Here is a 27501-nt window from a genome sequence, read left to right on the forward strand (position 1 = left end):
GTTTATGAAACACTATGAAACAGTGATGATACTAGGTGTTCGCGAAATCATCATTACATGTTTCAAATTAAAACAGCAAATTTGAGGACCGCACAATGGCGCATGAGTTTGCACATAACGAGATTGCCCACACCTTTCTATGTTATTTCCGAAATGTATAAAAAATCATTTACCTTGGCATGGATATGGTGAAACCAATGAGAATTTTTCCTAAACAAATCTGCATAAAGATGAAATACATAATGCATACCTTTATTAAAAAAACACAAATCGTATCACATCGCCACACCATTTTCTTCTTTGTTATTCCGCGAAAATTGAATGATGGCATGGTTTAAGCGTTGGTTCGTCACAATGAAGACCAGGGTTCGATTCCCCGATGTGTGGCGTTACTGTGGTCTTCTCAGTCGCGATATGACTGGAATAGTATGTGCTTCTTAGTGGGGTAATAAGTGTTTTAACTATTACAACTTTTGAGGAACAATTTTGAAGCCCTATAAAAAATGAAGCATTACGCATTTTTGTCTGAAAAACGATCGGAGCCTAAAACAATTAGCTGATTCACTTTATTATACAGAGATGAACAACGTAAACTGTCATTACTTCAGTAGAATGAGATGAAGAACAAAATAAAATGTCATTTCAGTAGAAAGAGATGAAGAACAATATAAGTTGTCATTACTTCTGTAGAAAAAAGAGATGTAGAACAATAAAAGATGTCATCACTTGAGTAGAAAGAAATGAAGAACACTATAAGTTCTCATCACTTGAGTAGAAAGAGATGAAGAACAATATACGGTGGCATCACTCGAGTAGAAAGACGAAGAACAATATACGATGTCATCACTTGAGTAGAAAGAGACGTAGAACAATATACGATGTCATCACTTGAGTAGAAAGAGACGAAGAACAACGATGTCACCACTTGAGTAGAAAGACGAAAAACAATTTACGATGTCATCACTTGAGTAGAAAGAGACGAAGAACAATATACTGTGTCATCACTTGAGTAGAAAGACGAAGAACAATATACGATGTCATCACTTGAGTAGAAAGAGACGAAGAACAACGATGTCATCACTTCAGTAGAAAGACGAAAAACAATTTACGATGTCATCACTTGAGTAGAAAGAGACGAAGAACAATATACTGTGTCATCACTTGAGTAGAAAGACGAAGAACAATATACGATGCCATCACTTGAGTAGAAAGAGATGAAGAACAATATACGATGTCATCACTTCAGTAGAAAAAAGAGATGAAGAACACTATAGGATCTCATCACTTGAGTAGAAAGAGATGAAGAACAATGTACGGTGTCATCACTTGAGTAGAAAGACGAAAAACAATATACGATGCCATCACTTGAGTAGAAAGAGATGAAGAACAATATACGATGTCATCAGTTCAGTAGAAAGAGACGAAGAACAACGATGTCACCACTTGAGTAGAAAGAGACGAAGAACTATATACGATGTCATCACTTGAGTAGAAAGAGATGAAGAACAATATACGATGTCATCACTTGAGTAGAAAGACGAAGAACAATATACGATGTCATCACTTGAGTAGAAAGAGACGAAGAACAACGATGTCACCACTTGAGTAGAAAGACGAAAAACAATTTACGATGTCATCACTTGAGTAGAAAGAGACGAAGAACAATATACTGTGTCATCACTTGAGTAGAAAGACGAAAAACAATATACGATGTCATCACTTGAGTAGAAAGAGACGAAGAACAACGATGTCACCACTTGAGTAGAAAGAGATGAAGAACAATATACGATGTCATCAGTTCAGTAGAAAAAAGAGATGAAGAACACTATAAGATCTTATCACTTGAGTAGAAAGAGATGAAGAACAATGTACGGTGTCATCACTTGAGTAGAAAGACGAAAAACAATATACGATGCCATCACTTGAGTAGAAAGAGATGAAGAACAATATACGATGTCATCAGTTCAGTAGAAAGAGACGAAGAACAACGATGTCACCACTTGAGTAGAAAGAGACGAAGAACTATATACGATGTCATCACTTGAGTAGAAAGAGATGAAGAACAATATACGATGTCATCACTTCAGTAGAAAAAAAGAGATGAAAAACACTATAAGTGTAGTGCGGGTGAGTAAGTTTGGTTTTATGCCGCTTTTAGCAATATTCCAGCAATATCACGGTGGGGGACACCAGAAATGGGCTTCACACATTGTACCCATGTCGGGAATCGAAACCGGCCACTAGGCTACCCGACCGCCCCAACACTATGAGACACTTCAGTAGAAAGAAATGAAGAACAACATACGATGTCATCACTTCAGTGGAAAAGAAGAGATGTAGAACACGAGATGTCATCCCTTCATTAGAAATAGATGAAGAACACTATAAGATGTCATCATTTATAGAGAGATGTAGAACAACATAACTGACATCACAATGACGAATCGATTGTATTGAAACACCATTTCCCAAGAAAGGTCTAATGATATCCAGTTGAGATACTTAACATCTTTTTCTCCCATAACAGAGCTTGATCTTCAATCGCCAGCAGTGGTTTATTCGCAGTGGTTTATTTTTTTTTACTCAATCTGATTGGCTGGCTGAGAGTGGAGAGTTGTGTCATCGCGTTTTTATTGGCTGGCTAAAAATAATTGACGGCACTATTTTCGGATCGGGGATACCCGAGGTCGTCTTGTACAGGAAATCCCCAGCTGGCAAAATATTACCGTTGTGACGATGTTTCCAAAATTTGTGGGGGAAGGTGTGTGATATGTGGAGATATCGCATCGATATTACGGGACCAGGTGAGCAACTCCGGTCCTATTTTTACTGGGCGTTTCCAAGGCTAATAACAAAGCTGATGAAACAGTAAATTAATTCATGTAAAAATACCGATGAAATAGTGAAACAAACCATATTGTTTGGTATTTTAAAAAACAACAACTATCAACGACATAAGAAATGTCACGTTATAACGAAGTGTTGATCTAGAGCCGATCGATCAATACATATTTCAAATTTATATTAAAATAATCGAGACTTAAATTTAATATTTTAAGAAAATAAACACTCAGATAATTTGGATCTAAAACAATACTCAATTTTAATGCAGGAAACGATCAATCTTTGCCGGACGGACCGTTCATCTCACGACCAAGATGTTTTGCAACCACAGCAGTTGTTTCCACTTTCAACGGGAGGAGTTTATCCAGATCAATATAATTAATGCCTGAGTCAAATTAAAAACTTCACATTTTTAAAAGTAATCCCATATATGATATACAACGGACAAATGTATCAGAGAAGGTAATTTTTAATCATTAATGTCCAAAGAAGGATTTTAATTAACGGTGGTAACCATAATTTGTTCCAAGCACCTACGGTATTCGGTAATAACATCAACAGTTTAAATCATAAGTCCCAAGCACGAGAATCTGATGGCACATAAGTTCAGTAGCGTGTATGGCCACCATGTGCGTTGACAACTGCTACACAACGCCTCCTCATGGACCTTGTGATGCTTGTGAACACATGATTGGGAAGACGACGCCATTTTTGCTGCAAAATGGTGCCAAGATCTTGCAAATTCTGTGGTTGGTTCTGGAGAGTGCGCAGACTTCTGCTAAGAGCATCCAAGACGTGCTGGATGGGATTGAGGTCGGGAGACCTTGACGGCCAGTCCATGACGTTGACTCCCGCATTCTGAAGGAAATTCCTTGTCAAAATTGTTGTGTGGGGTCTGGCATTGTCGTGTTGGAAGATCAAACCGGGTCCATGTGCTGCCACAAAAGGCAGATGTTCTGATGCCAGTACCTGGCCGCGGTAAGCAACAGCGTTGAGGTTGCCACGGATGACAAGAAGCCTGGAACGTGCATTGCCACAGAAAGCACCCCACACCATGACACACCGCTTCGAAATCCGCCAACTTCCTGTACACAACACTGGGCGTAACGTTCATGACGGCGCCTCCACATCCTCGCCCTACCATCAGCAATTCGAGGATTAAATCGGGATTCCTCACTGAAGACGACTTGATTCCAATTCCTCTGAGTCCATCGTAAGTGTCGCTGTGCCTACAATTGACGTTGACGTCTGTGTAATTGAGTCAGAATCGGCCCGCAGTATGGCCGTCGTGCTTGAAGGTGAGCAGTTCTCAGACGGTTTCGAACAGTATGCGCACTCAGTCTACCCCTAAACAGTTCATTTCTGGTTGATGTAGCCGTCAAAAATCGGTTACGGAGGTGACGTAAGACAATCTGACGATCCTCTGCATGTGACGTCACACGTGAGCGACCTGGCCGAGGGCGATCAGCGTTGGTACCCGTTTGCTGTAGACGCGTCTGTAAATCATAAACAGTCCGTCGACTACAACCCATCGTCCTTGCGACTTCAGCTACGGACGTTCCCGTCTGCAACATGCCGATGGCACGTTCACGTTGCACATTTGAAAGGCGTGGCATGACAAATGTCCGTAAAGACTTTTGTTTTCTTGTGTTTTTCTTTTTTTGTTAATGACTGCTAACAAGTATGGCTGAAAACACGTGCGGTATTATGGCCACGTGGCCAGTTGCACGTGAAAAACCACTTTTGCCACTATAGAGCTGTGCACATGATTTTGATCGATTCACCTGCACAAAAACGGGTGTTATCTGAAGACAATACGTGGCCATTACTGTTTAAATACACAATAAGGGCCCACAATGATAACTGGTCAAAATGTTAAAATTTTAGGATTGTGAAGTTTTTAATTTGGTTCAGTATATTTTGGCCATTTAATTATTTGGTGTTTTTTAAACATGAAGACTTCAAATATTTTAACATACTATCTCAGGACAATTAGGAAACTCATTATGAAAAAACAACATTACCCCGTTTAAACTTGAATATATTAAGTCATACCTAAATCTATATAAACTCAAGAAAGTAATATATGTATTTAGATGTTTTCTTAACTATTTTGATTTCTTTTAGGGAGCAGACAAAATGATGAAGATAATGATGTTGGGCACCAATCAACCTTATAAGGTATTTTTTCAAAACAATATTTTTTTTTCAACAATGATGTACATTTATGCATTTTAAAATATATTCTGTATTTTAAATAGGATGAAATAATCTCAAATAAATTTCATATTATTAGTTTTAGGTATAAACTCAATATCACAGTTAATTATTTTCAGAATTAACAGACAATACAGAGTATTAAGACATGTAGAATTATGTTTGTCTCAAGTATACTCTTTAAACTAAAGATTTATTATTTACCATGTTTACTGTAAAAACGCTTCTTTAATAATGCAATTGTTATATTATCATAGCAGATAAAGAGCCCCAATATGCATAGCTAGCTTAATTTTAATGATAATTATTTAGCATTTCTTGGGATGATAAACTGGACACAGACAAAATAAGAAATGTATTTGTATTTAATATTCTCCCATTACAAGGTTTACAGTGGTTTATGTTTTTGACATAATCTAATTGGCTGCCTGGGAGTATAAAGCTGTGTCGCCATTTTAATCAGAGACCTTAAATTATTCTAATGTGTAACTTTTCAGAACATTGTAAGTAAAGAAAAACTCAAATTTATGGGTGATGAAGAAATGACCAACAAGAGGTCCTCTTATAACATTTTACCATAAACCTCATTTCTTTACATTAGCAATGTCTAATTTTAATTTTAATACTTTTTACAAAAAAAAATCACATATGAACAGGTCACTAAAATACATATTTATTATTAGGTCTTGTTTTCATGAAGATAAAAAGAAGAAAATATTAATTTGAAATTACCTATTATCAGTAAGTCTTAACTTCTAATCTGATAAAATAACAAAATAATAAAGTTTGGAGGTAAAAATTGCAGTAAAATAACTATGTAAAATTACAAGGGTATAAAAATGCAAATATTTGTAGAACTACTGAAATGATAATTTATTGTTTACATATATCCTATGTATTTATGTTTCACACACAATAAATTATTGTGCCTGTCAAATTCACATTGTTTCTTGTCATTCACAAATATGGGGAAATTAGATGACTCATTTAGTAACATTTTTGGTGTCATGATGTTAAATATTATGTTGAAAAGAAAAAATGTCCACTGAATAAGTTATTGTATATAATAAAAACACATGTGCTCACCATGTTCATGAACAAAAAAAAAGAAAAAAAAAAGATGACATGAAATAATCATCATTTTAAATATTAAATTATTCACTGTAAAATTAGTTTTAAAGAGGAAAATTCGTCCAAAAATATTACAATCCATTGATGGATTTGAGAAGATGTTGCCTGATCAATCCTGCTGTCAGTTCCTTTTGGCCCTTGTTTTTCGTTAACAATATTTCACAATATATAAGACAATATTTTATTTCCTCTTTATTGGGTTTATAACATTTGTTTCTAGCGAACAAATAAACGAAAAACGTATTTACATACACTAAAAAGGTGGGCCTAGTTAGTGTTGCGCATTGAGAATGATAGTCACGGCGAGGTGAATGCAAACAAAGTTATGGACCGAGTAATCCAAAACTATAAACAAATATCAAATCACATTACTAATTCTCAAAACGTTACTCCCATCAGCTTTTAATAGTTAACAAAAAACATAACATGAATGCTAACAAGTGGCTTACCTGTCACAGAAAACTCGTGTGAGTTGTCTTCGCTAGATCCTTTTTACCCGTTTATGGTGCAGTTGTCTTACTGAGCATATTCGAAAACGAGGCTGGGGGGAATCCCGAGTGGTTACTAAACACGGGAAATCTTCAACTACGAGCTCGACTTTTTTATGGCGTATTGTTATGGGAGAAAAAGGACTAACCACTGTGTTCGGTTGTTACCGAAAAGTCTACACACTCGTGATTATTCTGACACAATTAGAACGCGGCAAAGCCTCGTTCTAATCGTGACAGATTAATCACTCGTGTGTAGATTTTTCGGTAACAACCGAACACAGTGGTTAATCCTCTATGTCACACATGCTTTTGCAAGAATACACAATAACAGTCGTTGCCTAAAGGAACAATTGGTCGCAATGGTGAAGATTGAAGGGGGTATTGTCATGATCGGTTTGAGTTGGTTCACAAATACCAGAAATCAATAGCGAGGATGACCACCTGGATGGATGTAGATCCTCCTGATTTGATGATCTAGAGGAATCCACAAGTGTCCAATATGGTTTAAGTTCGGTGAGAGAGCTGGCAATGGAAGAACAGCAACATTGTGCGCAACCAAAAAATCATGGACGACCCTTGCAGAGAGCGGCCTAGCGTTGTCGTGCTGTTAGATATTCCCCTGGTGCTGAAGGAATGGCAGTACAACGTGTTGAAGAAAGTCCTTGTAGATCTGGTCGATGAGGTTGCCACGGATGATGACAAGTCCAGTCCATTGGTTTCACAAGTTCCTCCCCAACCCATGACCCCACCGCCACCATATTTATGCACTCCCCGAATGCAGCCTGGCCTCAATAGTTATCCCCTGTAATGATAAACCTGAGCAAGACCATCATGGAATAAACAGAACACTCTACCAGTCACTGATCTGCCAGGGTTGTACCGTCCTTGCTCAGTGCCGTTTTTGGCGTTGATGTTCACAGATCAAGGCCAGTCCACGGAAGGGTGGGTAGGCTCGAAACCTCCCCACAGAGACGTTGTAGTGTCGACTGTTGAGGCGTCCTAACGTCGCTGTGGGGAACCTGAGGCGACATTGCTGAAGTACCGGTCATCCTGTGGCGTCGTCACGCGTGGGCTGCTTGATCGTCCCTTGTCTGTAATACTGCCAGCGTTCAAGCAGTCTGACGATGCTTCATTTGAGATTTCTTACAATCTGGACAATGTGTCACATTCCCGTGGCACTATCTCTATTTTGTGGCATATCGCTTGTGCCTTTTCATTATTTATCATGATTTGGTAACGATCCATTGCATGCTATATTTCTGCACGTGCATTTCACGGGTACACCCAACATATGCTTAGTGATTTTTCACTGCTGCACTGTCCTTTTTTGGACCTTAAGTTTGCAGTGTTTCTGGGATTGCTTTCAGACTCGTAACGTTTGTCAGGTAAACTAATTGTTAAGGAAGAGAATATATGAATGTCAACTTATTGGCAATAAGCCCCAAGCACAAGGCAGATAGGTTCCCTGCCTAGTGCTTGGGACTTATTGCTGTGATCTTTGTCGAGGCTAATTGCCTAGCTGGCTTCAATTTGCCCCATGCTATGTCCATTCTTACACCTATCAATGCAGAAAATGTTAATCGTCTGTTACGTGTTTGCGAGATAACACGCGAAAAGGTTAAAAACACGTGCACCAGGGACAACTGCAAATACACGTGCGGGTAAGGGTATAAAACGATTGCAACGGCAAGTAAGACATCCACAGTGATAAAAAACACAAAAGAAATGCCACGACTCACAGTCGAACAACGTGAACGAGCCTTGGGTATGGTACAGATGGGAGCCACCCATGCCCATATTGCACGAACCTTCGGTTGCTCCCGTGTTGCCGTTACCAACTTGATGCAACGTTACAGACAGACAGGGCGGACCGCTGACAGGCCAAGAACAGGCAGACCCAGGGTGACCACGCCCCATGATGACCGGTACTTGCGTACCTTGCACCTCCGAAATCGGTTCCTGACAGTGACGTCATTGGCGACAAATGCCTTAGGTCACAGGGTTAGTCGACAGACAGTGGCCAGGAGACCCAAGGCTCATGGAATCAGGGCTTTTAGACCATACAGAGGACAGCTTGACAGCGCAACATCGTCGTCTGCGATTGAGATGGACCCGGACTGTACGACGTTGACATCGACGTGACTGGCAGAGGGTTGTCTTCACTGACGAAAGTCGATTCTGTATGTTTAGGGCTGATGGAAGACAACGTGTTTACCGCCAAATGGGTGAACGAACGGCGGCGTGTTGCGTGCAGGAGGTCGTACCATATGGTGGAGGGAGTGTCATGGTGTGGGGAGTGATCTGTTGGCAGGAGAGGACACCGCTGGTCATCGTTGACGGAAACTTGACAGCTCAGCGTTACATGGATAACATTCTTCGTCCAATTGTCCTACCATTTCTCCAACAGCAGCCACGTGGTGTCATTTATCAGCATGACAACGCCCATACAGAGCCCATACAGCCAGAATTGTCACTAACTTCCTCGCAGCCAACAACGTGAACGGCCTGCCATGGCCTGCACGCTCACCCGACATGTCCCCCATAGAACACCTCTGGGACTTGATGGATCGTCGTGTTCGACAACGACCACACTCTCCAGCCAACCGGCAAGAACTGATCTTGGCTCTCCAAGAAGAATGGCGTCAAATCCCACGTGACCTCATCAGACGACTGACTTTTTCTGTGCGTCGAAGAGTTTTTGCATGTATTGAGGCATTTGGTGGTCACACACGCTACTAATGACTTGTTATTGAACGTGAGCGATTGTTTATGTACTCTGCCTATTGTCCATGATTCTGAAAGCTCGAGTTTTGTACCACATCCAACTTTGGGGGGCTCTGACGTCATTCTCGGTCGCGTAATGATTGTCATTTTCAGTGTTGATTATGTTTATATATTGATCTTCTCAATACACTTTAGTTCATGCGTGTATGTTTTGTTGTTTTTGAGCGAGAGTGATTTCAAACTCTGGTAAAGTTTCTTTTGGACGTCAGTTTAATTGTTGTCAATAAATGACTGCAGTCAACTATACGGTTTGGTTATGTGTCGGATTATATGCCCGTGTTAATTTTGTTGCTGCAGTTATATCTAGATGATAAAATTATATCAAGACACATTATTCACAATATGAATATGTACATAATATTCCTTCAGTCAGAACGACTCCTCAGAATACACTGATGTGAAATCCGATCCATCACATTCATAAGTGTGCAACAGCATCGTTCTATGTGTTTACAATATATTAAACGTCATCTCAAGGGGACAACCAGTCTCGACTACCTGCCGAAAGAGATTCCATTGGGAGTAAAGGGCAAATTAGTGATTGTTGAAAACTATGTGAATGTCACCAGGTGTCCGCGAGGAGGGTACCCGGTAGCACTCTTCACTCACACGATTTGCATACAAAGTTTATAAATGCGCCGGCGGACTGTAAACAATAAAGTCTTGACCAGACAATCCATTGACAAGAATTTACTGATTTTGCTGAAACTTAAGACAATATGTTAATTTTGAATAACGCCTGCTTCATACAAGTGTAGAGTGAGTGAGTACGGTTTTACGCCGCTTTTATCAATATTACAGCAATATCACGGCGAGTGACACCAGAAATGGGCTTCACACATTGTACCCATATCGGGAATCGAACCCGGGTCCTCGGCTTGACGAGCGAACGCTTTAACCACTAGGCTACCCGACCGCCCCCATATAAGTGTAGAGAAAATGTTGTGTACAAGTGAAGAGATAGGATAAGGAAATATTTCTCGATCCAAACGTTTCTTTCCATAATTGATAAATGCTACTGAGCTTATGTTGAATGTAAACCAATTTAAAATCCTTCATGTATATAGGTTCAAATGCAATGAGATTAAAATCCGCTGTTCCGTACAAAATTAATTAATATGTAACTTGACACAATGTTTCAACGATGCCTCCTGTGGTTATATTTTAGGATATTTAATTATAGTACAGACATAAATTAGATTGAATTACATTAGTATTGCGTGTCACAAAGGTTATCAGATACAGTTTTAGTTGCTGCAGCATACCTCACCGCATCAGGGCGACACAACAAACTCATTGTTAACCAGTTCCATTTATCCACAACAACGTGAGTTGATTATCATGACCATGTGTTTATGAATCAGAATCACCATCAAATGATGATGATATCAGGTGAACGCGAAACGGCGAAGGTATACAGCCCGACTGGTGGGAATAACTACACACTTTTCATGTTACTTAACGGTAGACACATTTCGGATGACAGCTGGCTCTTACAGTACAGTAAAGTACGTTTATAACGAACACGCTTATAACGAACTGACGGATATTACGAACCTACTTTTTTGTCCCGACTATTTTCTGTCGTTATGCTGTATATATGCTTATAACGAACTAAAATTAGTAGTCCCTTTGAGTACGTTATAACCGTAGTTTACTGTACTTCTCATTCCTCTTTTTCAGCTTGTGCATTCTTCCAATGACATCTTCGTGCGCGTGCTGCTATCCAATTTCATGATATAGGATTTCGTTTGATGCCGATTAAAAACATATGTGATTGATGCTGATACCTGTGACAGCTTTATGTATAAAAATTTTGGCTGCTGAGTCATAACTGTAGTGTATTTTATTAATTGCAATCTACATCATTTACTAGGTGGAAGAAATGTATAGATTAGGTTGAATAAGCGATTGAACTATGCGTTATCGGTAATCAAATGCAGGATTACCAATAAGCACAAACGTTTCAGAATGGAGTGGGCACGGCGTCATGTCATCAGACAGTTGGCGTCATTCCGAGTTGAATGGCGAATCGGGGCTCGTCTACTTTACAGAAACGACCGACGTGGTGTTTAGAGACACATGAGTCCTATCAGCTAGTGTACGATAACAGAGCATGGCAAATATTGTGTTGGCACAGCGATGTTTTGGGCTAGTGTCAAGTTCAGCTTTAGGACAGACACCATCCACCTCAATTGTCGACTGTCAGGGGTTCGTTATCCTAATGAGGTTTTAAGATCAGACGTGGCACAGTGTGCGTGGAGGATTGATGGCCCATGTGAAAATTTATATCATTTTCTCATTGAATTTACTTTATTTAAATCAGCAGGAAACGAATTGGTGCACCCAGTCTTGTTAATTGTGAAACATACTTGTGATGTTAACATTGACCTGATTCCAGTTGGCAATACAATTTTACCTAATCATGCGAATGAAAACATTTTTAGGAATGTACGTACATATATCAAGAAAACAGAAAGGTTTGAATGAGCAATATGAATGTACATACGTTTCTTTTCTTTCCTTACTGTCGTTAATTTTTTTAATTGCAAATAAGCATAAATGTAAATCTATGGGAGAGGGCGTTCTAAACTTGTGATAATTTGTGCCCAATCCTTTTCATGAGAATAAAATATGTTTAAACTAAACATTGATGGTCAGTTTGACCTTTTGGAACATCCGGGTACTGCCTTTGCCATATATCCTCAACAAAAACTCCATTGAAAATTTGTGGGATTAACGTAGTCGTCGTATGGGGAATATTAATATTAGTCTGAAGTTAAAGCCCGGACAAGGCAACCAGTAGTTGATAACATAAGCATTGGTCAACGCCGACGGCGTACGGTGGCATAAAATATATCAGGTCACACATCGTAATAACCCGGTTTATGTTTAGTCGGTTCCTACGCCAAGAATGCTTGTTCGTCTGCAGAATCCGGACATGTAAGCACAACTGAGATTAATAACGTGCAATGACAACTATACAATATGCCGTTTGTGTGTAATTTAGGGAATTCAGCAATATTTCAGCAATATGACAACGGTCTGTAAATACTCGAGTCAGGGCCAGACAATCCAGTCATTAACATCGTGTGCATCGATCCTGGCGTTTGGGACACTATGACATACAGTATAACACGTCATCGAGACATGTTTGGGGACCCAGAATGTTTCGTGGTAGAGCGACCACCAGGAGAAATATCCACCAAAAAACGTTAACAGTATACTGTTTCTGAGTGGGGTATTCATGTTAAACTCATGGTATAGGATCTCAGTCTGCTAGAACTATAAAGTCAGCATTAGTCCGGAGTAGTACAAGCAGCCACAGCCACACACACACAGCCACACACACAGAGCCACACATACACACACACACACACACGCACGCACGCACACACACACACACACACACACACACACACACACACACACACACACACACACACACACACACACACACACACACACACAACACGCACAAACACGTGCAATAATCCTGGAAGCCATAGCAAACCCCATTTCACCTGACCTGACGTGACCTGACCTGTGTGACGACCGACGCGTCAAACCCCGTGCAGATCCGGGTTAGCTCTTCAGCAGTATTACTAGGCTTGTCGGAATAGGCGACCAACGGGAACGGGTCGTCAGGTTCGCTTATTTGGTTGAGGTATGTCATCGTATCCCATGTCAATCATTAGGTTGTCTGGTCCAGACTCGATTATTTACAGACCGCCGTCATATAGCTGGAATATTGCTGAGTGCGGCATGAAACAAACAAACAAACAAACACGTCAGTCCCTGGGTGACGCCTCCGCTAAATGCTTGAAATAAGCATGATACAGTCACTAGTTATGACAGTAAGAGTAAAACCTACCTCCCCCATTTCTGTTGCAAAGGTAGGGAAATCTCCACAAGTTGACCAAGGAGACACAATAGCCCACCATGGACAAGGTATAATCGGCCTTGTGACTCCATTTCGGTCGTTTGGCTATTCCAGGATTTGTCCTTGACTCTTCCAACATGCCCAACGATTCTTCATCAGTTTTCCTGTCCCCGTCACGTCGCTCGAGCTGAAGGACGTCCATGGTGACTGGCAGCGCACGTTGTGCTTACCGTGTGTTCCGAACTAGAATCCACGCCGCTTTTATGTCGTAACACGATAGCAGGTGTGCATTTTTCTGAAAAATATATTTCGAATTAACAGTCGGAGCGGGACTACTGGTTCGACTGGGATGCGTAACTAACACACACGGATTAATGCAATGTGAATATATAGGACACGCTTACGCCAGGAGCGCGTACAGTGGTAATAAAACGAATACCGCCAACATTTAATATACTATAAATTGTTTGATACCAACTGTTAATGTTAACTAGTCATTGGTAAAAAACGAATATCATCTGCATCATACCGATACAGATGACACAGAGGATGAACTAGTGCAAAGCATGCGCTTCAGTATACTACTGAACTTTTGATAGGGATAATCAGATATTTCATTTACATTAAGGGAAAATAGTAACTGTGCCTCATAAAGTGGTAAATGTTATGTTCCTCAAAATAACAAAATACTATTTGGTCATTCGTCTGATCAATGTTTATTTTGTTTACAAATTCATTGACAAAGCCCATACCTGGTAAGATGAGACGGGGATACGCCCTAAAAGAGGGGCGGTGTAACAACTCAGTTAACAATGTCAACATCGGGTGTCACCACTAGCCGCGTTGGGACCCGTGAAGATCCAGGATAGAATAGGTCTTCAGCAAACCATGCGTGTCTTAAAAGGCAACTATGCTTGTCCTAAGAGGCGACCAACGGGGTCGGGTGGTCAGGCTCGTTGACTTGGTTGGTGTATGTCATCGTATCCCAATTGCGTAGATCGATGCTCATGATGTCACTCACTGGATGGTCTAGTCCAGACTCGATTATTTTTCCAGACCGCCGTCATGTAGCTGGAATATTGCTTGGTGCGGCGTTAAACAACAAACAATCAAACAAACCAACCTTTTGCTTTGATACAGGGGAAGTAGCGGTGGCGCATCGAAACACCAGACTACTAATTTATGATTTGATATCTTTGTATAAATGTGTATTGATATCCTTATATACATGCATGACTTTTGAGAAGGCCAGCCATTACAATTATTATTCAGCATGTTAAAAAAACAACACCATATTTGTATTAATATAACGTTTAGGCATACTCAAATGGAAAGCTTTTGGCTGTAAATTTGAATTTATGTCATAATAAACATATTAAAATAAGGTGTTTAAACAATTCTTGTGTTTCTCGCAAGCTATAATAAGTAAGCAATATGTTCACTTGTTAACAATGAAAAGCATCTGCACTGTTTAAATATTTTAAGGCAGCATTAAATGAAATCATGCTTCTCTTTGAGTGTTCGTTGTTTAACACCGCACTCAGCAATATTCCAACTATATGACATCTTCCCGAGCCAAGAGAGTTAACTGACTATATATAAAAGTCCAGTTTCCACCCTTGCGGAACTAGGCTGGTATTATGGAGTAACGAGTTTATACATAGTCCAATCAAAATCGCGCAACGAAATCGAAATCCTGTTCGTAAACTGTCGTGCTGATTTCGGTCGATTGCAGGGTTTGTAAAGCATGTGCTCCGCCATCTCGTTGTCAACAGATATTTTCCAAATGCTCACGTGATTTGATGCACATCGCGATGTAAGACCCGTTTTATAACAACATAGATCTTGATTATCAATCAGATGGTCCTGACTGGGCGCCGCCATTTTGTTTGAAACAAATGCAAGTGATACGAGAAGTGGAATCTGATTTGTCAATAGGAGGGACATAAACGGGACATAACTCGTAACAACCACTGGTGGCGCTACGATCGAGCCCAGAAATTCCAGCCCAGTCAGGCTAGGGTGGAAACTGGACTTTTACAGTCAGTTAACTCTTTTGCCTCGGGAAGATGGCTATATGGGGCGAACTGTAAATAGTTGAGTCGGGGACATACATTCCAGTGATTGTCATCATAAGCATCGACCTACTCAATTTGGATACAATAACCTGCATTAACTCAGCGAGCCTGACCACCCGATCCTGTGGGTTGCTGAAGATCAATCCTAACCCGGATCTTCACGGTCGTCCACATTGTGTATCAATGCAGACTTGACACCTTAGGCCAATAATCGTTGAAGAAAGGCGGAAGAAATACCGTTCTTTTTTAATTTAACAAAATGTTTAATGTGAAGGGCGCTATACTACAAGATGACACAACTGTCAAGAACATTGCTAATACATGGAGAGATACAGTCAACAATCCCAACAACGTAAATCAGAATACAGGACCACACAAGGATGCAAAAAATGGCATGATAAACCTTTACAATCTGATACACTTCCTTTTTTTTTCGATAAATAAGAATATTTGATTAATGTTATAGGGCCATGGAATAATATATACACTAATAACAGAACATGTAAAAAATACACTTAGTTACTGGATTTTCAATAAAGATTTATCCATCAAATAGTATACATACAGAATGAGTTATAGAAGATGAAATTATTAACCACTAATATATGCACTAGTTTTGTGAACTAGACTCTGAGAATAGAACACGCGCCGTTTTTTTTTATTGTGAGCAGGTTTCAATATTGATGAAAACCTTTGTATTGATGTTGTGCTCCATGACTATTTATTGTTGGGAATTGATGCTGGCTGTGACTGAACCATATTCTTCTGGCAGCCTAAAGGTATACTAGTATCTCCATCTTAAATATGGACCGCCACCTTCGTGGTCAAGTAGTAGAGAGTCCGCCCGGAGAGCGGTAGGTCGGGGGTTCGATCTCCGGCCGCGTCATACCAAAAGGCGTTAAAAATGGTACTTGTTGTTATCCTGTCTGGCGCTCGGCATTAAGGGGCAAAAACCAGTACTGGTCGGCTCGGAGTCATGTTATGCTGCGGCATGGTATCTCAGTGGGCTAGCACTATAAATCAGCATTAGTCCGCACTGGTACAAGCAGCAACACACACACACGCACGCACAACAGACAGACAGACAGACAGACAGACAGACAGACACACACACACACACACACACACACACACACACACAAACACACCTCGGATGCAACGTTAAACCTTATTTCACCTCTCCTCACAACCGACCTAGTGGATACAGCGTCGGTCGATTCTGGCCGCGTCATACCCAGGTGATACGTGCCTGGCCCTCGGCATTAAGGGGATACAATAAGGACTGGTCGCCATGATATGTCAGTGGCCTAGCATCAAATAAATTCAAAGTGACAAAACCCTTTCAATATTCATAAAAAATGTTAGGATTGTACGATTCCGACTACATCATGAACATGTGCTTTGTATGTATGTATGTATGTATGTGTGTGTGTGTGTGTGTGTGTGTGTGTGTGTGTGTGTGTGTGTGTGTGTGTGTGTGTGTGTGTGTGTGTGTGTGTGTAATGCATGTATGTATGTATGTATGTATGTGTTTGTGTGCGTGCGCGTGTGTTCGTCTGTCTGTACGTTAGTGTATATAATGTGGTAGAAATTTACATAACTCACATCCAAACGCAAAATTGATAAACAACCAGATAAACTAGTATGCTATATTTCATTGAAGGTATTTATAACTATAAGCATGTGTTTATTTGGTGGATTACTCTACTGATGAAGTCTTTATGGGCACGTGAATTATAAATGTGTTCATGGCGGCAAATATTGCAGTGGAAGGTCAGATGGGAAGTAATTTGGCATCACCAAAACAACATCATACGATGCACGACATGTCCGGGTAAACAATATGTTTTGGAGGCCACACCCAGGGTTTTGTCATATTTTTGCTGAAAGATCCCGGAATACTTTGCAACCATCGCCAGCATCAATGAAGAATTTTTCCGTGACAAAAATCAGACTTGATGTCTGGAAAGTTATAATTACTTGCCCCATGACAGTTGCTTTTCTATGTGACAGAGTGATGAACACATTCTTCTTCGTCTTCCCAAGGAGTGGGGTGAGTGTGTCCTCAATTGGAATAAGGATGACATGCATCAACCAAATCAGCGAGCCTGGCTACCCGATCCTGTTCGTCGCCTCTTACGACAAGCATTGGTTGCTGAAGACCATTTCTAACCTGGGTAGAAAGTAGATCAAATGAAATGGGTGGATGAGAGGGTGAGTTTGAGGTTTACCTGACTTTCGAGAACAACACATGCAGTTAGTGTTGACATAAAGCGGCATTTGCTGTAGGAACTAACGCACACTCAGGGAGCGGAGCTGATCTGACAGGTCAGTATGATGTCATGATAACACACAAATGTCATTGGCTAATGCGTAAACGGGTGACGACATGTAAACACCCACCCACGTTTAACAACAACAAACACTGCGGGAGAATAAATGTCCCAACAATTACGCTCTCAAATGCATTTTTGCTCCATCCATGACGATAATCTCCCATGATGTCAATGCCTCGACCATCTTCCTGATCAGTTGATTTCAACAATGTAATACACACAGCCTCATTCACGTCATCACAAGATTCCTTTGACACCCACCCACGTCATCAGGCTTTAACCTCGATATGAGTTAATTTGCATTTTTAGTGAAAAATTGTTTTCTTGAATACTATGATAAAAAAAAGCATACTGTTAATGGTATTTTTGATTGCACTTTTTAAATGTCTTCCCACACGATCTCCCAGCAACCTAGCCCCGAGCTCCCACGCCAACTGTCTCGAGCTTTGCATGTTCGCTTCTTTGAAATATGAGCAACAAAACATTTTCGTGTGACGTTTAATTTGACGGAGGAGTTGTTCGAGATGATCAGGGGAGCCTTTGGTCATTTCGATTATGATATTGGTGACTTTATTGTGGAGAAAGTTCCAAATCAAGATGACATCATTCCGGCTGTCAACTCGAATCAAAGCGATGGCGCCTCTCTTCCCGCCCTTGCAAGTGCAACAGAAACTTTGACAAATTCATTGCCGATTCTTGGGATCAGAACCACAGCCAAATGTCATTGCCGAACCGGATGAAGGCGAAGATGTCTTTTCCCACTGCTTGTGTCAACCATGCTTGACACAGCATAGTAATCGTCGTTAGGGAATGGTGCCCAACCAAGTTTCGAAAACAGCGCTACAAATACTTCTGGACTGAGCTGAATAGACGAAGTGTTCGGAGAGATCCAAGACTTGGACTTGAAGAAACGGATATTAAACATAGGAGCAGATTAAGGATTGGTGTGGACAAAACGGGGAGTGATGCCAGATTGTGTTTTGAAACATGTGCACGAATTGTATCCAAATCCACTTATCAAAAATACATGGGACACATGCTGATCTAATGATCAAACTCAGTTTTGTGTGTTTTGTGAAAATTATGTGAAAGAATTGAGTGAGTGAATTTTGGGTTTAACGCCGATTTTAACAGTATACTTTGTTACACAGTGGTTTTTGCTTGGTAATATGGTCTCCGTTAAATGGATTCAAGATAAGCCATCTACAGCCCTCTCTGCATAAGGACCAGCACCAGGAGTCTGTTAATGGAATGTAATTTTTTAACTTGAAACTCCACAATCTCTGCTCAGACCCGCCCATATCTGACCATTTGAGGATATAGTTAGTATTCCAGGTATATTGCGGCGTGTCAGCTTAATGTGGGAGGAAAGCCCGGAGTGATGCAGGTCTCGGATGTTTACCATGCGGGTATGGTGCTGACAAACGTAGAAAAATAATCGGGGCGAACAGGGATTCGAACTCACAATCATAGGTTTCTGACGTGCCCAAGGGACGCAACTCTGCAAAGCGAATCGCGGCGCCTAAGACGACTTGGCCACCCGTGCCCCCTAGTGAAAGAAAAGGACATCCGTAATTAGAATTGTCTTGTAATAAGAGTATTGGATTTTTCGCTTATCGAAAGTACATTATTATCTGGATACACTTAATCTAGGTCAAAACATCTCCTTTATTTCGGTGCTTATTTATCAGTTGGTTATGTGGATTGTTGTGTTGATACATGTGACCTATTCATATATGAAGTATTTGAATGGCATCTAGAAGTGATACACATAAGGAAGAGGATTTATGGATGTCAACTTCTTCATTATGAGGAATACAACGTTTCGGAGTATATACTTACTCCTTCCTCTGGGAATAAATGCTACGAGGCAGAGAACACACACACACACACACACACACACACACACACACACACACACACACACACACACACACACACACACACACACACATATATATATATATATATATATATATATATATATATGTTCTCTGCTTCGTTATTTATTCCCAGATATATATGTACCTGTAAAAACAACAAAAGTAATAGGATAAAGGGGGTGGAAACGCAACAAGGAAAACCAACAGTTAATTGGAACTGATAGGTGATTAGCAATGGTCAAAAGGAAACCGGCACTCAACAGTTAATAAGTGGTGATAGAGATGGACAACTGGAAGCCAGTACTAAATTATCATTGACTGGTAATGTGACATGGGCGGTGGGGGGTAATTAACACTGATAGGTAATAGAATGGAAATGGCAAAAGACAAATGACCACAGACAATAATCAAAGCAATAAGTCCCACGCACTGGGCAGATATGTTCCCTGGCCACGATTCTGGGCTGGCTGGTGTCTTCTGATGTCAATGGCTCCTTATAGTTTTACTTGTCGCCAGTTTCTGTTGATAGACAGTCTAGTTTGTCTAGTTCTTAGTCTGATGTCTGCTCAAAGATCAACCGACCTCATGCATGCATCTATGTTTCACAGTGCGAGAAATACGGCAGTTGGACCAAGCCAACCACATTAAGCCCCAATGGGTCAGGAGATTTGCCATTCTTTAATTTATAATTAATAACTTAATTTACCTGCGCCATATACGTTTAGAATTTCTGATATAATTCCCCTGGTATTCATTTCAATGTAATATAGCTCCTGTCTAAAAAAGGCAGGTGGTGGATAGTTTCTCGTAGGCTGCGATTGGACGACATGTCACCATATGCCATCATGTCTGGACGTTATCAGTAGGTGTAGACTGGGCCAGAGGGAAACATTAACAACAAGCCACAATCAGCTCTGGGCCTAACAGCGGGAGTAGACTGGACCAGTGGGAAACATTAACAACAAGCCACCATCACTTCTGGGCCTAACAGCGGGAGAAGACTTGACCAGTGGGAAACATTAACAACAAGCCACCATCAGCACTGAGCCTATCAGTGGGAGTAGACTGGACCAGTGGGAAACATTAACAACAAGCCACCATCAGCTCTGGGCCTATCAGTGGGAGTAGACTTGACCAGTGGGAAACATTAACAACAAGCCACCATCAGCTCTGGGCCTATCAGTGGGAGTAGACTTGACCAGTGGGAAACATTAACAACAAGCCACCATCAGCTCTGGGCCTATCTGTGTGAGTATACTGGACCAGTGGGAAACATTAACAACAAGCCACCATCAGCTCTGGGCCTATCAGTGGGAGTATACTGGACCAGTGGGAAACATTAACAACAAGTCACCATCAGCTCTGGGCCTATCAGTTGGAGTAGACTTGACCAGTGGGAAACATTAACAACAAGCCACCATCAGCTCTGGGCCTATCTGTGTGAGTAGACTGGACCAGTGGGAAACATTAACAACAAGCCACCATCAGCTCTGGGCCTATCAGTGGGAGTAGACAGGACCAGAGGAAAACATTAACAACAAGCCACCATCAGCACTGGGCCTATCAGTGGGAGTAGACTTGACCAGTGGGAAACATTAACAACAAGCCACAATCAGCTCTGGGCCTATCAGTGGGAGTAGACAGGTCCAGAGGAAAACATTAACAACAAGCCACCATCAGCTCTGGGCCTTTCTGTGGGAGTAGACTTGACCAGTGGGAAACATTAACAACAAGCCACCATCAGTTCTGGGCCTATCAGTGGGAGTAGACTTGACGAGAGGGAAACATTAACAACAAGCCACCATCAGCTCTTGGCCTTACAGCGGGAGTGGACTTCACCAGTGGGAAACATTAACAACAAGCCACTATCAGCTCTTGGCCTAACAGCGGGAGTGGACTGGACCAGAGGGAAACATTAACAACAAGCCACCATCGGCTCTTGGCCTTACAGCGGGAGAAGACTTGACCAGAGAGAAACATTAACAACAAGTCACCATCAGCACTTGGCCTATCTATGGGAGTAGACTTGACCAGTGAGAAACATTAACAACAAGCCACCATCAGCACTGAGCCTATCAGTGGGAGTAGACTGGACCAGTGGGAAACATTAACAACAAGCCACCATCAGCTCTGGGCCTATCAGTGGGAGTAGACTTGACCAGTGGGAAACATTAACAACAAGCCACCATCAGCTCTGGGCCTATCAGTGGGAGTATACTGGACCAGTGGGAAACATTAACAACAAGTCACCATCAGCTCTGGGCCTATCAATTGGAGTAGACTTGACCAGTGGGAAACATTAACAACAAGCCACCATCAGCTCTGGGCCTATCTGTGTGAGTAGACTGGACCAGTGGGAAACATTAACAACAAGCCACCATCAGCTCTGGGCCTATCAGTGGGAGTAGACAGGACCAGAGGAAAACATTAACAACAAGCCACCATAAGCACTGGGCCTATCAGTGGGAGTAGACTTGACCAGTGGGAAACATTAACAACAAGCCACCATCAGCTCTGGGCCTATCAGTGGGAGTAGACAGGTCCAGAGGAAAACATTAACAACAAGCCACCATCAGCACTGGGCCTTTCTGTGGGAGTAGACTTGACCAGTGGGAAACATTAACAACAAGCCACCATCGGCTCTTGGCCTATCAGTGGGAGTATACTGGACCAGTGGGAAACATTAACAACAAGTCACCATCAGCTCTGGGCCTATCAATTGGAGTAGACTTGACCAGTGGGAAACATTAACAACAAGCCACCATCAGCTCTGGGCCTATCTGTGTGAGTAGACTGGACCAGTGGGAAACATTAACAACAAGCCACCATCAGCTCTGGGCCTATCAGTGGGAGTAGACAGGACCAGAGGAAACATTAACAACAAGCCACCATCAGCTCTGGGCCTATCAGTGGGAGTAGACAGGACCAGAGGAAAACATTAACAACAAGCCACCATCAGCACTGGGCCTATCAGTGGGAGTAGACTTGACCAGTGGGAAACATTAACAACAAGCCACCATCAGCTCTGGGCCTATCAGTGGGAGTAGACAGGTCCAGAGGAAAACATTAACAACAAGCCACCATCAGCACTGGGCCTTTCTGTGGGAGTAGACTTGACCAGTGGGAAACATTAACAACAAGCCACCATCGGCTCTTGGCCTTACAGCGGGAGAAGACTTGACCAGAAAGAAACATTAACAACATGTCACCATCAGCACTTGGCCTATCTATGGGAGTAGACTTGACCAGTGAGAAACATTAACAACAAGCCACCATCAGCACTGGGCCTATCAGGGGGAGTAGACTTGACCAAAGGGAAACATTAACAACAAGCCACCATCAGCACTGAGCCTATCAGTGTGAGTAGACTTGACCAGTGGGAAACATTAACAAAAAGCCGCCATCAGCTCTGGGCCTTTCTGTGGGAGTAGAGAGGACTAGAGGGAAACATTAACAACAAGCCACCATCAGCTCTGGGCCTATCAGTGGGAGTAGACTTGACCAGTTGGAAACATTAACAACAAGCCACCATCAGCACTGGGCCTATCAGTGGGAGTAGACTTGACCAGTGAGAAACATTAACAACAAGCCACCATCAGCACTGAGCCTATCAGTGGGTGTAGACTTGACCAGTGAGAAACATTACCAACAAGCCACCATCAGCACTGAGCCTATCAGTGTGAGTAGACTTGACCAGTGGGAAACATTAACAACAAGCCACCATCAGCTCTGGGCCTATCAGTGGGAGTAGACTTGACCAATGGGAAACATTAACAACAAGCCACCATCAGCTCTGGGCCTATCAGTGGGAGTAGACAGGACCAGAGGAAAACATTAACAACAAGCCACCATAAGCACTGGGCCTATCAGTGGGAGTAGACTTGACCAGTGGGAAACATTAACAACAAGCCACCATCAGCTCTGGGCCTATCAGTGGGAGTAGACAGGTCCAGAGGAAAACATTAACAACAAGCCACCATCAGCTCTGGGCCTATCAGTGGGAGTAGACAGGTCCAGAGGAAAACATTAACAACAAGCCACCATCAGCTCTGGGCCTTTCTGTGGGAGTAGACTTGACCAGTGGGAAACATTAACAACAAGTCACCATCAGCTCTGGGCCTTACAGCGGGAGTGGACTTGACCAGTGGGAAACATTAACAACAAGCCACTATCAGCTCTTGGCCTCACAGCGGGAGTGGACTGGACCAGAGGGAAACATTAACAACAAGCCACCATCGGCTCTTGGCCTTACAGCGGGAGAAGACTTGACCAGAGAGAAACATTAACAACAAGTCACCATCAGCACTTGGCCTATCTATGGGAGTAGACTTGACCAGAGAGAAACATTAACAACAAGCCACCATCAGCACTGGGCCTATCAGGGGGAGTAGACTCGACCAAAGGGAAACATTAACAACAAGCCACCATCAGCACTGAGTCTATCAGAGAGAGTAGACTTGACCAGTGGGAAACATTAACAACAAGCCACCATCAGCACTGGGCCTATCAGGGGGAGTAGACTTGACCAGTGGGAAACATTAACAACAAACCACCATCAGCTCTTGGCCTTACAGCGGGAGTGGACTTGACCAGTGGGAAACATTAACAACAAGCCACCATCAGCTCTGGGCCTTACAGCGGGAGTGGACTTGACCAGTGGGAAACATTAACAACAAGCCACAATCAGCTCTGGGCCTTACAGCGGGAGTTGACTGGACCAGTGGGAAACATTAACAACAAGCCACAATCAGCTCTGGGCCTTACAGCGGTAGTGGACTTGACCAGTGGGAAACATTAACAACAAGCCACCATCAGCTCTGGGCTTTACAGCGGGAGTTGACTGGACCAAAGGGAAACATTAACAACAAGCCATCATCAGCTCTGGGCCTTACAGCGGGAGTGGACTTGACCAGAGGGAAACATTAACAACAAGCCACCATCAGCTCTGGGCCTTACAGCGGGAGTGGACTTGACCAGAGGGAAACATTAACAACAAGCCATCATCAGCTCTGGGCCTTACAGCGGGAGTGGACTTGACCAGAGGGAAACATTAACAACAAGCCACCATCAGCTCTGGGCCTTACAGCGGGAGTGGACTTGACCAGAGGGAAACATTAACAACAAGCCACCATCAGCTCTGGGCCTTACAGCGGGAGTGGACTTGACCAGAGGGAAACATTAACAACAAGCCATCATCAGCTCTGGGCCTTACAGCGGGAGTGGACTTGACCAGAGGGAAACATTACCAACAAGCCAAACAAGATAACTTTGATTCAGTGACATTTTGTAGCATACCTACCTATTGAGGCAAGTACCTATTTGTCATAAAAGCGCTCATGTGTATCTCAGAACATAATACAAATTGTACTTTGCATGTGGTACCTTCAGAATCATGAATTAGAATATGACACATTTCAGTTAAATATTTATGTAAAATAAAAGTAGAAAACAAATATATTATGAAAACAAAACTAGTAATATGTTTTCACAACAATAACTTCCTGAAACATGTGTTATTGTTTTCAAGGAACATGGTGTATTACGTTGACATAATCATTGATATATATCTACAGTGGTAACGTTATTAATATTTTTCATAACGAGTCTTTTTAAAGTAATAACTACAATATTATAATTGTAGAGACATGCAGATAGTGTTAAAATTGAAACCCACAACGTTGTGAGTGCGTTTGTAATATTGAACCATGAAGCATACTTTTTTATGAGAGTTATCCCCCTAATGGTTATGTGTTTACTCCTGTAGCACGACACGTCAGTTATTTACTCTAATAATGCTAATATCTCGCTACACGGAAACTGGGTCAACGTTTCACCGCAGTGAAATGCCGCATGGGGAAATAGGTCGGATATAGAGCTTGACTGGTACCCTGTCCTTCGCGTCCTCGCTGCTGCAGGCGAGGAGCGCAAGCGCTCTGTGCAGGTAAGCCAGTCTAGGACAGGACGTGGCTCCCTGTTATGATTGTTGGCGAATAACATTAGCATGTTTAGTGAAATAATTTACAGTAAGGACTGTTACACAAATTTTCATAATTATTCATATATCATGTCGTTTGTACGCAAATCATTATACACATGTGAGACAAAGATAAAGTGTTTTTAAAGTTTTTTTCCCAACGATTGCTCACCGCCTTGGTCCATGCCCCCATGTATTTTTTTCAAACCCATAACAAACAAGAAAACATTGATGCAGAGCATCAAAGTTCCCCGCCATCTGTGATGCCTCACAAACGCATAATTATTATGTTATTGAAAGGCACAAAGGAGCATAATCATATTAACCACAAATGAGACAACGCTGTTGTGGATTTAATTTTTTTTATTTTGAGTATTGGGCAATACAGTGGATATATTTGCATAGGGTAGGTCTAATTTAAAAACAGTTTTCTTGTTTAACGCGCACTCAGCATTATTCCCGCTATTTGACGGTGGACTGTACATAATCGAGTCTGGATCAGACAATCCAGTGATTGACATCAAGAGCATCGAACTACGCATTGGAATAATGACATGCATCAACCAAATCAGCGAGCCTGGCTACCCGATCCTGTTCGTCGCCTCTTACGACAAGCATTGGTTGCTGAAGACTATTTCTAACCTGGGTAGAAAGTAGATCATATGAAATGGGTGGGTGAGAGGGTGAGTTTGGTTTTACGCCGCTTTTAGCAATATTCCAGCAATATCACGGCGGGGACACCAGAAATGGGCTTCACACATTGTACCCATGTCGGGAATCGAACCCGGGTCTTCGGCGTGACGAGCGAACGCTTTAACCACTAGGCTACCCGACCGCCCCTCGAATGAAATGGAAGCAATATTGGGCACAAATGTAACCATGTGGAAATAGTATCAAAACTGCCAAAAATATTGGCAGATGCACATTCTCAATTAATAGATCACATTCTTTTCACACTTTGCAAAATTAGGCATTTGGTTATAATAATATAAATGAAAATACTAAGGGCTCATATAGCATAAAAGTCATACTAGGTGAGGTCTCTGATCAATCTGACCCAAACCATTCCGCTGATGAGAGTCAAATATTGCATACGAATATAAATCCGTAAAAATTGCAATGGAGACATCATTAAAGTTACCAAAAGTGACTCGGATATCAATATTACTTGTTGAAATGATTCTATGAAATTTGTTTCCCCTGCTTCAATATTTAGATGAATTGTGATGGGGCCATAAACTCATCTGGCGTGTAGACAATATGCTTGGGGCAGTGGCCGCTGGGAGCTGATTATGACGTACATACCCCTCATAGCCTTCGGTGTTAACTATGTGACCATAGAGAGCTGTATCTTCATGAACAGATTATCGAGGTCAGTGGAACACGGTACAGACGCAAATAGATTTGAACCCTGGGACACAACATATATGATAGTGACCAGAGCTACGGCTGTACAATGAATTCCACGTTACGGTTGAAAATTACTACAGCCTTGATGCAAATTCGCCGACACACGGGATTGCCTAAAAGTCGGGCCGGGCCGGGCCAGCGGGTAATACTAAAAATGGATTGCAGAATAATAAAAGGAAACGTGCATATCTAGGCAGATCTCAAATGTCCAGAAACGGATAGTTTTGCTCATTTAATTGAGTTTGAATAAAAATGTATCTTCAGCAATGTAATAAACTGATAATTATAGCTACATACCGAGAGTTCATACCGAAAAGTCAGTGTCTTGACTGTGTCTTTACTTTGATGAGAAGGTTTCTCACCGACCTTAGCGTGCAGGGGTGTGATGTCCTGGGCAGGGATTCGAAATGACAGTGTTTTGACTACTCTTCTTTCATTAATTAACGTGTTTGGCATCCCTAATTAACCTT

At 41.8% G+C, this 27501-nt stretch overlaps 1 protein-coding gene across 1 annotated transcript in view; it reads right to left on the minus strand.

Moving 5' to 3' along the window:
- LOC124133937 (sodium- and chloride-dependent glycine transporter 2-like) overlaps positions 1 to 13726 on the minus strand; it is a 57848-nt gene extending 44122 nt beyond the window's left edge. Inside the window, exon 1 of the mRNA XM_046498528.2 lies at positions 13342 to 13726. Coding sequence (XP_046354484.2) covers positions 13342 to 13552 — 211 coding nt within the window. The 5' untranslated portion in view covers positions 13553 to 13726. The remainder of the gene's footprint in view (positions 1 to 13341) is intronic.
- Positions 13727 to 27501: the final 13775 nt, after the last annotated feature.

Source organism: Haliotis rufescens, unplaced genomic scaffold, assembly GCF_023055435.1.
Source record: "Haliotis rufescens isolate VD_foot unplaced genomic scaffold, xgHalRufe1.0.p SCAF_17, whole genome shotgun sequence".
Lineage (NCBI taxonomy): Eukaryota > Metazoa > Mollusca > Gastropoda > Lepetellida > Haliotidae > Haliotis > Haliotis rufescens.